General features: G+C 33.7%; 1 protein-coding gene across 4 annotated transcripts in view; it reads right to left on the reverse strand.

Moving 5' to 3' along the window:
* Positions 1–13180, reverse strand: part of USP34 (ubiquitin specific peptidase 34) — a 247218-nt gene that overhangs the window by 64196 nt on the left and 169842 nt on the right. For all 4 annotated transcript variants that reach the window (XM_049650262.1, XM_049650258.1, XM_049650261.1 and 1 more), the window contains 7 exons: positions 13005–13087; positions 9855–9895; positions 9600–9724; positions 8459–8611; positions 7208–7312; positions 5886–5941; positions 5669–5789 (listed from right to left, as the gene is read on the reverse strand). In XM_049650262.1, the coding sequence (XP_049506219.1) occupies positions 5669–5789; positions 5886–5941; positions 7208–7312; positions 8459–8611; positions 9600–9724; positions 9855–9895; positions 13005–13087 (684 nt within the window). The remainder of the gene's footprint in view (positions 1–5668; positions 5790–5885; positions 5942–7207; positions 7313–8458; positions 8612–9599; positions 9725–9854; positions 9896–13004; positions 13088–13180) is intronic.

The raw sequence follows: 13180 nt of genomic DNA on the forward strand, positions 1-13180 counted from the left end.
AAAGAAAGAAAGAAAGAAAGAAAGAAAGAAAGAAAGAAAGAAAGAAATATGGAAAGTGACTAGGGTCTACTTCATACAGCTGACAGACTGATAAGACTGTATCTTGCCTATATTAGAATTCAGAGGTTAGAGCACTGTCTTTGAGACACAAGATAACACATTTACTTCAACTGGAAAAACAGGCAAATTCACTCAAAAAGAAGTAGAATTGGCTAATAACTAGTGTAAAATGAACTATCTTTGCTAATCAGTTTAAATCCAGAAATTGAACGAGTATTAAATACCTACAGCTCCAAAGCTTTAATAAAATATATTTAAATCTTTTGATAAGATAAAAAATATTTTATCAGAAATATTAGGCTGGTAAAAGCATAATGAAATGAACACTATTTTTATTTTCCTTACTCTGAGTTTACTGGAAAAGCAGGTGTCTCTATGTGAAAAAGTAACCTATATATATGTCCATTTGATAAATAATGGTAAGACCATTTTGATATATTTCACAGAAAGAAGAACCTCAAATTGCTGAGAGAATACTAAAAATAGTTTCTGATAATAGATCACAGTGTGATTTTAACCTGTATTTCAGAAGAAATTCAAAGATTAAATAACATTGTTAAAATTTCCAGGGCGCCTAGGCGTCTTAGTTGATTAAGCATACAACTCTTGGGGCGCCTGGGTGGCGCAGTCGGTTAAGCGTCCGACTTTAGCCAGGTCACGATCTCACGGTCCGTGAGTTCGAGCCCCGCGTCAGGCTCTGGGCTGATGGCTCAGATCCTGGAGCCTGTTTCCGATTCTGTGTCTCCCTCTCTCTCTGTCCCTCCCCCGTTCATGCTCTGTCTCTCTCTGTCCCAAAAATAAATAAACGTTGAAGCATACAACTCTTAATTCAGCTCAGGTCATGATCTTATGGTTTGTGAAATCAAGCTCCACATGGGTCTCTGTGCTGAGAGCAAGGAGCATGCTTGGGATTCTCTCCCTGTCCCTCCCCCACTCAATCTATCAAAATAAAAAATTAACATTTAAAAAAAATGAATAAAAACCAAAACTTCCATTCTCACTGTAAACATATAAACAAGGCTTAAATTTCCATTATGTAAATAAACTTTCCCAGAATTTATGTTTATAAAAATATAAAGTAGGAGGAGAATTAATGAACACACATTCTCCCTTATCAAATAATATCCACCTATAACTATATAAATTAATTTTAAAAGGCTCATTCTTGTTAACACAGTCATTTTCAATCAAATTTCATTAAAAATTTTTTTTTAATGTTTATTGAATTTTGAGAGAGAGAGAGACAGAGCATGAGCAGGGTAGGGGCAGTAAGAGAGGGAGACACAGAATCTGAAAAAGGCTCCAAGTTCTAAGCTGTCAGCACAGAGCCCAACACAGGGCTCGAACTTGGGAAGAGGGAGATCATGACTTGAGGCTAAGTCAGATGCTCAACTGACTGAGCCACCCAGGTGCCCCTCAAATTTCATTTTAGTGTTTCATACTCTTGGCAAAATCTGAGGTATATTTGGACTTGCCTATGGTTCTGCAAAAGAGTGCATGCTTCGGGTTGCGATTCTCGGCTACTCCCAAATAAACCCATTTTTGCTGATTTTAAAATAACTGGCAGGTTTAAAAAAATTTTTTTTTAACCTTTATTTATTTTTTTTTTAATTTTTTTTTTAAACGTTTATTTATTTTTGAGACAGAGAGAGACAGAGCAAATTTAAAACAGGGGAGGGGCAGAGAGAGAGAGGGAGACACAGAATCCGAAACAGGCTCCAGGCTCTGAGCTGTCAGCACAGAGCCCGACGCGGGGCTTGAACTCACGGACCGTGAGATCATGACCTGAGCTGAAGTCGGACACTTAACCGACCAAGCCACCCAGGCGCCCCTAACCTTTATTTATTTTTGAGAGAGAGACAGACAGACACACAGAAAGAGTGTGAGTGGGGGGGAGCAGAAAGAGAGGTAGACATAGAATCCAAAGCAGGCTCCAGGTTCTGAGTTGTTAGCAGAGCCTGATGTGGGGCTGGAACCCATGAGCCATGAGATCATGACCTGAGCCAAAGCTGGATGGACACTTAACCGACAAGCACCCCTGGCAATTTTGTTTTTTAAGGTTAATATTACGTGGTGATCAGAAGTGGAATGCAAAGACCCCCTAACAACTCCAAGGCTAGTGAACAAAACATGCCAGTACCAACAGAGCCAAATGGGCTCACTGCTCCCCTTTGAGAATTCTACATATCCTGCTAGGATGACTTACACAGAGAGAACATCAGCTTTGCCACCCCACAAGTTCATGAGAAGGAAACCTCTAAAATCATGTACAAGAACAACTATCCTAAAACAGCTTTAACCCAGATATAACAAAGAATACACACTACGAATAAAAAGAGAAAGGTTCAGAGAAAAAATGAGATATCCTAAACCCATTCTGTTGTTACTAATCAAATTACAAAATAGCCTTTATAAAAATATTTCAAGATAAAGTTGCTTCTGTTTTTGAGACTGAAAAAAATTTTAAAAGAAAGTATGACAAAATTATTGCTATAGACCACCAACTATTTTTAATGTAGAAGATGAAGAACTTTTGACAGTTGATCAAGATACAAATTTCCTTCTATAAAATGTTACTAAAAACAATTTACAAATAGTCTTATGTGTATATGAAAAAAATATATATTTATGTTGCTCTGATTGCCCATGTCCAAATTAATGTAATGTTAATAATAATTAAACACAGAAAAAATTTAAGACAACACCATGAGGTCATAAGAAATAAATATTTTTTTCTATTTCAACAAACCACTGGAAATTAGAGTTGATGGGGATTAAGGTGTGCACTTGTGATGAGCACCGGCTAAAATAAGGAATTGTTGAATCACTGTATTGTACACCTGAAACTAATATAACATTGCATATTAACTAACTGGAATTAAAATAAAAACTAAGTAAAACAAACAAACAAAAAAAACATGAGTTGAAAAATCTATAAATTTTTTTTAAATTTAAAAATATGCACAGAAACACCTATGGTTTCTCAAAATTCTTCAAAGCTATGTGAGCAATACAAGTTTGAAGACCAATATTATAAAAATGATCTCCTGTGGGGGCACCTTGGTGGCTCAGTCGGTTAAGCATCCAACTTCAACTCAGGTCATGATCTCACAGTTTGTGAGTTCGAACCCCATGTCGGGCTCTGTGCTGATAGACTATCTGTGTCTCATTCTCTCTCTGCCCCTACCCCACTTGTGTTCTCTCTCTCTCAAAAATAAATAAATAAATGTAAAATAATAGTAATAATAATAAATAAATAATCGCCTGTGAACACAAAAGATGGACCATCTAGTTTTCCAAATTTACCTCTTATACTTCTTCAAACTCAAGCCAAACTGAACTTATAAATTTCCTGCACATATCTAGTGGTTTCCGACTTAGTTTTACTCATAGTCTTTTCTGGGACTTAAATGTTTCCTGCACTTTTCTACTTAAAAATACTTTATCCTGTATTACAAAAGGTGTACCTTCTTCAATTTTCCTAATCATGTTAGTGCTATGTGATCTTTCATAACCCTGATGGTCTCTTTAATATTAAGCTCTTATTTTTTACCTGAGCAATTGCAAATATCCTGAGCAACCATTATTTGAGAAGGTACATACAAATTTTGAATAAGGCAGGTTTCTCAATAATTATCTCCTGAAAAAATGAACCACTGTCAGTTCTTAACAATCAGGACTCAGTTTTTTTTTTTTTTTCAATGTTTTTATATTTTATTTTTGAGAGAGAGAGAGACAGACAGAGTATGAGCAGGGGAGTGGCAGACAGAGAGGGAGACACATATTCCGAAGCAGGCCCCAGGCTCTGAGCTGTCAGCAGAGAACCCAATGCGGGGCTGGATCTCATGAGCTATAAGATATGACCTGAGCCGAAGTCAGATGTTCAACTGACTGAGCCACCCAGGCACCACCACTAGGACTGAGTCTTAACCATCAATCTGTTCAATATATATTTTTGTTGCTAGATACTATGCAATGTAGTAGAGATAAGAATAGGGTTTATAATAAACATTAAAAAAAGTGAGTATAGGGGTGCCTGGGTGGTTTAGTCAGTTAAACGGCCAACTTTGGCTCAGGTCACGATCTCACAGTTCATGAGTTCGAGCCCCGCACTGGGTTCTGTGCTGACAGTTCAGAGCCTGGAGTTTCCTTCAAATTCTGTGTCTCTCGCTCTCTGCCCCTCCCCTGCTTGTTGTCTCTCTCTCTCTCTCAAACATAAATAAACATTTAAAAAAATTTTCTTAAATGAGTATATAATGGGACAGGTATGCAAAGATGTTGTTCCCTGCAGTTGCAGTTTTTTTTTTACAACCAGTAACATAAATGTCAGTAATATATTATTTTCCTCTTTATGTATTCAATCTTTTAAACATATTTTTTAACACATTCACTTTTTTAAGTGAAGAAAGAAGATCACAGAATGGTATTTTTGTAATATAAATTATTTGAGTATTTAATATATCCATGGAAACTCCTAGAAGCCATCCATCAGCTGAGCATCATGGCAAATCAAACTACATGGGGATCTTCTTTTGAACTATCTAAACATGTTTTCTTTCTTTACAATGATTTTCATGTTATAATATGTTATCAGAAAAATCAATATATTTACACTTTGGAATAAAAATGACATACTGGTTTATGTAACAGAATACTTCAACCAGCAAAACTAAATCAAATTATTCCCAGTGAGTTTTAAGGCAAAATTTAAAAATTAGGACCTAAAAGAAAGAGTACAAGAAGGGGCTTTGCTGAATAGGGAAAGTACCACAGATTTATCACCAGAATCCCTTACACCATCCCCATGAGGACTATCTTCCATCGTGGTTATTCCTATGTTTCTTACCACAGTTAGTAACCTCAAGAAAACAGCCATCCAAACCAAAACTAACTCCCTTAATGCAGACAATGACAAAAGTGCTAATGGCAAAGTAAATAACTTAATCTGAAGAGTAATTAGACATTTATAGATATAGAATCATTATGCATGATCTAGTATTCAATAGATTTTATGTCAAATGCGCTTTTAAAACATGAAACTAATAAAACAGATACTCTATAATGACCACTTATTAATTCCACTGTGCAAATTATTAATTCAAAATATTCAATCCTACAGAAACCGTAGCACTGAAGTAGGGGTTGCCTTTCTTTCTTTTTTTTAACGTTTATTTATTTTTGAGACAGAGAGAGACAGAGCGTGAACGGGGGAGGGGCAGAGAGAAAGGGAGACACAGAATCGGAAGCAGGCTCCAGGCTCTGAGCTAACAGCCCAGAGCCCGACGCGGGGCTCGAACTCACGGACCGCGAGATTGTGACCTGAGCCGAGGTCGGACGCTCAACTGACTGAGCCACCCAGGCGCCCGGGGTTGCCTTTCTATGTACAAGTCACAGGAATTAAAATTTGTTTCAGCATTCTAAATTTAAGCCTAAGATTTATATTTCTAGGGTTCATTTTATTCAATGTTCACTTTTCCTACCAGCAATAAAGTTCTAGCAACGTTTATGTTTGCATGTTTAAGATAATTTTAACATATCCACATACAACCCAACAACAAAAAAGGTTTCAATCATATTTCATATAGACATTTGATGTCTTAATACGTACCTGTCCTTCTCTTGAAAATTTAAAGGGTGGTTTGTGTTTAATGACACTTGTTGCAAGCCTTAAGAGTCCTGTAAGCCCATCATCTTCTATATTACCATCTTGATGATCAAGGATTTCCCTGCTACACAAAAAAGAACACACGCAAGATAGTTCACATAATTATGTCCTTTATATCTTTTTTCAACAATATAACTGTCAATTTCACATTTAAATTTACCTTCGGATACAGTCAGCCAAATGTCGTGCCAAAGCATCTAAGTCGAGGAGTGTGGTCTTAATACAAAGAGAAAATACAAAATTCAAATACATATATATATATATTTTTTGTTTAGTAGCCAGAGATTACTAAAACAAAACACATCCTTTCCTTGTAAGAAGAATTCAGTCTCCCAAATACACGAATATACCATTTAAATTATAAATAATACAGTTATTCTTTACCTATACATGATGTCAATTAATAAAATTATAGTTGTAGGGGTGCCTGGGTGGCTCAGTCAGTTAAGTGTCCGACTCTTGGTTTTGGCTCAGGTCGTATCTCACAGTATGTGAGTTTAAGCCCACAACGAGCTCCACACTGACACTATGGAGCCTGCTTAGGATTCTTTCTCTCCCCCTCTGTCCCTGCCCCTCCTCTGCTGTTTATCTGACATCAATATTTTATGAATACTCAAGTAAATTAAAACACATTCAATTTTTTAAAATTATTTCTCAAATAAAAAGTAGAATACTTTAAGAATTCAACGTACACTGCTCCTTAAAAGAAGTGCAAACACTACAGGATTTTTTAAAATGTAAAGTATATGAAAGGCACTGGGATTAAAACACATTTTTAAAAATTTTTTAATTTTTAAGTAATCTCTACACCCAAGGTGGGGCTCAAATCTAACAGCCCCAAGATCAAGAGTTGAATGCTCTGCTAACTGAGCCAGCCAGGTGCGCAAATTAAAACACATTTTTTAAAAAGAGGGAAAATGTTTCCTAAATACCTAAATGTATCTTCTTTCTCATTTTGTTAGAGGCATTTTTGCTTACTAAATTTATGAAGGAGAAAAAACAAAAGTCTTAGGCGACAAGTTTGTCTTTGAAGTTAATTTGTTTTAACCATCTCAAAATATTTTAGTCTAAGAAAATTAGATCAGTAAACTGATAGTTTACCTTAAATTCTATCTGAATTGCAATTTTATTTTACATATTCAAAACTCCAAATCCACATGCTATTACAGAAACCTGTATATTTACATTTAAAGTCTGAACTTCACATTCCAAGTAAGATTTTACATCTACAAATCCTACTCAGAAGAAAGGAAATTACTTCTAGGTACCAGATGAAGACACTTCAACAAAGGTCAAAGTAAAAAGAACAAAGGAATTACAGCAGAACAAAACAGTACAACTACAGTAAAATAATTACGGCATTTTCAACTCTTATAAAATGATAAAAATGCCCTTAAAAATAAGGACCTATATAAAGTCATAAACATACATGTGTATAATCCATCTCTATTAGCAAGTTAATGCATAATTTTCTGAACATACCTGACTAGCATCCTTTATATGTATATTGTCAACTAATTTGCACAACAACCAAAAATACTCTTTACACCCAGGTTTTAACATTGGTTCTTCTTCATAATCATCTATCTGTTAAAAAAAATTAAAACTCTGTGAAAACACTTTAAAAGGGGGAATAATTTAAAATTACAATACATCTAAGAAACTACAGACCTTACAAAAAAAATTAAATCCCTGTAAAAGCAGTATTCAAAATTTAATAAAGTATGGAGAGAACACTTCTAGTTCCTGTAAAATTAGAATAACTACGTCCATAAATAAATGAGAACTTTCAGAAAAATATTACCCTCAAATTTCTTATAACCTGTGATGAATTAAGAATTCAATGAAAATGTATCAACAAAAGAAACCTACAGAACATGAGTATATACAAACCTACGCAAATGCAGTGGTCTTTTATAGTTTTGAAATATAAAACATAAAAAACATTTTACATATCTCACATACTTAATGACAAGTAAATATGGAGGAGAAAAATGTAAATCCTACAATGAATCATACTTCTGAGATTAGTAAAATTTACTTAATGAGCTCTGAATTTATTACATGGTAGAAGAATTTTTTACGAAGCTAGGATATATACTGGAACAGTAAAGAAAACTGAAAATTTAGAATATCATAATGATAGAATACTGCAAAAATCTGTGTTAGTAAACAAGAAAGCTTCATTTATCATGTTTTTATCATTTTATTTATTTATTTATTTATTTATGTTTATTATTTGAGAAAGAGACAGAGAGTAAGCAGGGGAGGGGCAGAGAGAGAGGGAGACAAAGAATCAGAAGCAGGCTCCAGGCTCTGAGCTGCCAGCACAGAGCCCAATGCAGGGCTCAAACCCATGAACCGCGAGATCATGACCTGAGCCAAAGTCGGCCGCACAACCGACTGAGCCACTCAGGCGCCCCTTTATCATTCAATTTATTAACACAAGGTCCAAAACACAGTAAGAACAAATGCTATTTCCAAAACAGAATACCCATGAGAGATTCCACAGAGCTGAAATTAAAGCATACAAATTCCATTCCTAGGTGTAATGTGTCACTCAATATGTCCACAATGCTGCCACTTTAAGAACTTTATGACTATCCTCTTGGTAAAAACTACATACAGTGAACAAGTACTCAAAATTACTCCAAGTATATAATACAGTGATTAAAAGTTGACACAAAGAAAACTGCAGAAATAGAAACAGCTACTAAACACAGTAAAACTTACCCTGATAGGTTTGAGTGCTTGAGCATCGGGAAGAAATTTCAACAATGTTGAAGCAGCCAATAGCAGAAAGGACCGATTGATTGAGTCTCCTCCATCTAGCCCTGACAGAGATAACTTATAAAGACCATTGCAAGACTCATGACGGACAGCAGTCTAAATGAAAAAGAAAGTTCCAAAGACAGTATGAATTAAGTATTTAAAAGTTAATCTTTAAATATGTCAGCAGAAATAACATGTTAGATGGCTTCTTTAGTAATATATTTTTAAATGCAATATTCTGATCACATACTCACGCACATAAATATCAAATAAAGTACCCCAAAGTATACAGTAATATATAGAAACATGTTAGAAATTCCCAAATATGGTCATGATAAAAACAAACATAATAACAACAAATACAAAAGGGACTAAGGAAAGGATATTCATAATAATTTACAAAACTAAATAAAAAGAGAAAATATTTCAAAACAAGAAGCAATTTAGAAAGTACTTAACCAGAACATTTTACAGTTTCTAAGGGACTTGCCCAAATGTCACAATCATTACCTGGGACACAGCCAGAACAAGAATATGCATTCAACTCAGAGCTAAAGGTATTAAGACGAAGTGACCTAAAATAATGTGACTACTGTGGTTAAGTGTTTTATCAAGAATATGTTTCTACCATTTCACTTAGGAATATGGTATAAGCAACATCGAGATATGGTTAGTGAAAATTATATTGACCTGAGTGTTGACATCAAAATCAAAATATATTTGACTAATTTTTATTATCTCTTGTATCTAAGGATACACTCTAATTAAACAGAAAAGGAAAAAAAACTTCTCTAAAATATAAATTACCAAAATAAACACTCGAGTCCTTCCCAGAAAAAGATTTTCAAAATTCTAAAGCAAAATAATCAGTTTTATTTCAGAAAAAAGACAAATATGAATGTTACAGACTAACATTCACATTTACGTGTATATAGTTAAAACATAATGAATCTTAAAGTATTTAATAAGTATATTCCAGTTAATGGAATATATTTACGAAATCAAGTCCATTTGTTTCCATTAGCTCTTTTTTTTATTATCAATGCTAATAATATCAAATAATATGAAGAGTAATAGTTCTAATCTTCAATCCTTATCTTACCTCAGGAATAAGGAGAGTCAATTTCTTTAACCAATCTTGTAAATGGTCACTATCAGCAAGGCTAGATTTCACTAATGAACAGCAATGTGCCCAACTCACCAAGAGCCACATTGAATAATGTGAAACTAAAGAGAAATTAGAAAAAAATATGACTATAAGGATTTGTACTGTAAAGAAAACACAATGTTCATTATTAAACATTATCTAGTTACGCAAATCTTTATCTATTAAAAACCACTTTTGTAGAATCCTTACCTTCATGCCTAGACCTGTGATCGGACTGAGCTTTCAAAACTCTGTAAAGTAAAAAAAAAATCCACCACCACCAATTAAATTCAGCAATAAAATAAAAATGACTCAATTTATTACCACATATCCTTTCAAGTTATACAATGTACTCCCCCAAAAGAATAAATTTTAAGAAAAATATCTGTTTTTCCTATAGTCTTTATCTTTTAAAGAAACACTGGTAAAAAATTATTATAGACCACTCCATATGATTGTTCAGATTTAATGAACAATATCTGAGTGAATACAGTATTGATTGAAATAAGTGAACCCTCAGGAAATACTCAGGATTTAGTTACTAAAAAAATGTATATTACAAAGAGAAAAGTTATAATGGTTTCGATTGCAAACTTCAGACTTCCAATTTTAAAAATAAAATCATACACTGACATATAATGCCCTTCCTTTAGTACTGTTAATGCCAATTTCTATCAGAAATGGTTAAAAGCAAATTATTAAAAAGTAGAGAAAACTAACTTAATTCTGTATTATTTTAGAACCATTTTTCTCCATACATTTAGTTACTTCAGTAGAAAATGTGCTACTACAATTTAAAGTATTAAAAACTTTCATTGTAACAAAACCAATAAATGGGGATTATTTGTCTTATAAATAAATAGTTTGGAAAAGAAAAAGCACTGATCTCTAGCATCCTCACTTTGTTATAATTAACAAAGTACCTTTCAAACTCTCAAAAAGTAAGTAAAAAGTACTAAGATACAACTTATGTATCATATATTTGTCCGTATTTCATGTTTAGTTATTATCATATTGGCATAATCAACTTTACCAAAAGCAACCTACCCATCTTTTAAATATATAGCATAAGAAGATTTTTGATAACACAGGCAAAATATTTGCTCTAACTGCCTTAATTAATACAAACCTACCACCATATGAACTCAAAATGGGGGCCTATGAAAAGATAACGGTGCATGAACAGGCACTGAGAAAAAACAAGGATGAGGAGTGGTAGAATGAAAACAAGAATTGCCACAGAGTGAACCAGCTTGAATAGCAGAAGTTGGTAGCAAACCTGCATGTTTATTTTTTCTCGTGTGAGACTAACAAAGTCATGTGAACATTTCTTAATTCTCAAGAAATAAAACCAGATTAAAGCAGTTACTGAATTGCCTTGTTACCTCAATGTACTGTGGTATGTTGGAAGAGTGAGGTAGAGTGTGGGTTAGTGAGGACACAGAGGAAGAGTTAAGAATTATTTAAGTGAAGAGTATTGGTGGTGAGGGTATAAAATTTATCTGATCATACAATCAAAGGCATGTTATAGTAATCTCTTCATTTCTACATGCTGTCCATTCCTAAGTTTTATAAACAATGAGACAAAGTATCTGGTACTAAAAATACATTCTTGAGCAAGATCAGATATAGTTCATATAGAACTCAGTGTCTAGTGGATGGAGGTAGATATTGATTAAGCAATGAATGTGAATTCAACTGAGAGAGAGACCCAAAAAACAGGGTAAATTATAAAAGAAATAATCTTAAAATAATCATGCTATTTATATGCAACCACTGCCTATGAAGGTGACTTTTAAAAGCATCTAAAAACAGCTATCAGCTATTAGCCATGAATAAGGTCAAGCAATTTCAAACGTGTTTACATTAGCTTTATAAATCATTTGAGTATGATAGCAAACTTCAGCCCAACATAAATACCTACACAATATTTAGAAATTAATTTCACAACTTTAACTTATGTGATTATTAAAGGCATACAGTCAGGTACCCATGTATCAGTCAGCAATTACCACACTTGAATTTTTGCATTAAAATTTTGTACATTATTTTCAAAAAAAGAAATCTCCACTGTAGCCCAAATTAAATGGGATATCACCTGGCTAAACTATATTCATATACACATATTTCCAGCTCTGTCCACCAAGGGCCTAGAAACAAGGAGTCCTCAGTAGCAATGAGTATACCAAGAACCCATATTTTGTTCCTCCCCAACAAGAACTACAGCTTCTTAAAGAAATGGCTGATTCCAGGACTAAGGTAGAGAAATTACATGCCTTGAGGATCTTACAGTGACAGGAAAAATAAAAAAGGACTCCTTCCCTCCACCCCAAATAATAGGGATATGTCAAAATGACCCATGAACAAGCTTGAGGCGGCCAGCTCAGGCATAATTTGAGTAAAGTGAATAGTAATAGTAATGAACTGCAACAAACCGAGTGAAAAATAATCCATTAATTCAAACTGATATGAAGTAAAAGGAAGAAGAGAAAACTCTTCTTCAAAACACAATGTCAACGAATAAGCATAAAAGGAATGGTTGTAAGTCAGAAAATCACTAGTTTCCAAACATTTACTAATAACTGAATTAGGCAAGAATCATCTCTGCTGAAAATGAATGAAAGTTTTATGAGGAGCAGCTTCCCACGGGTTACTTTTCATTAGAAAAAATCAGAAACCTTACTGTAAAGAAACCTGCAGGAAACAAAATAAACTAGTAAAAATTAATATCATTAATAATGGGACAAACTGACATCACCAGTTATGTATTGAGAAAGACACTTTACTTACAGAGTACTGCTGCTAAAAATGTATATATTCCTGCTAAAAATGTATATAACCTGAATTTAATCATGAAGAACAATCAGGAAAACCTAAATTGAAAGGTGCTTTATAAAGCAACTGGCCTGCACTACTCAGAAATGTCAGTATCATGAGAGGCTAACGAAGTATCCCTGGGTAAAAGGAAATGGAAGAAATACAACCAAATGCAGTACATGATCCTAGACCAGGGGGGGAAAAAAAACACTATAAAGAATATTAATGGGACAATTTGAGTGTGAACTATATATTAAATAACACTATCATAACCATGTTAAACTTGCTATATTTGAGTGTTTACTCCAATTATTAAGAAAATGTCCTGGTATCGAAGGATTATGGGTAAATGGTCATGATATCTGAACCTTACTCTCATAAAATTCAGGACAATATATAAATAAATATGTGCACAAAGACACACACACACACACTAAGATGCCCTAACAGTTTTTCTGCTCACTTAAATGTTTTCAACATGAAATTTTAAAACACTCCATTCTTACTACAAATACATACATAAATTATGTAAAAACTTCATACCTAGGAGCCAGATTATCATATGTATAAGTAACAGACATAAGTCGCTGAATCAAACTGGTTCCTTGGACAAGAACAAGAAATACCTTCAAAACAAAAACATTACAAAAAAATCTTTAAATATGCTAAAACACAAAAATGCATTTTTAACCCAAAACTCCAAATTTTATTTTTATCTA

This window comes from Panthera uncia (assembly GCF_023721935.1).
Source record: "Panthera uncia isolate 11264 chromosome A3 unlocalized genomic scaffold, Puncia_PCG_1.0 HiC_scaffold_11, whole genome shotgun sequence".
Lineage (NCBI taxonomy): Eukaryota > Metazoa > Chordata > Mammalia > Carnivora > Felidae > Panthera > Panthera uncia.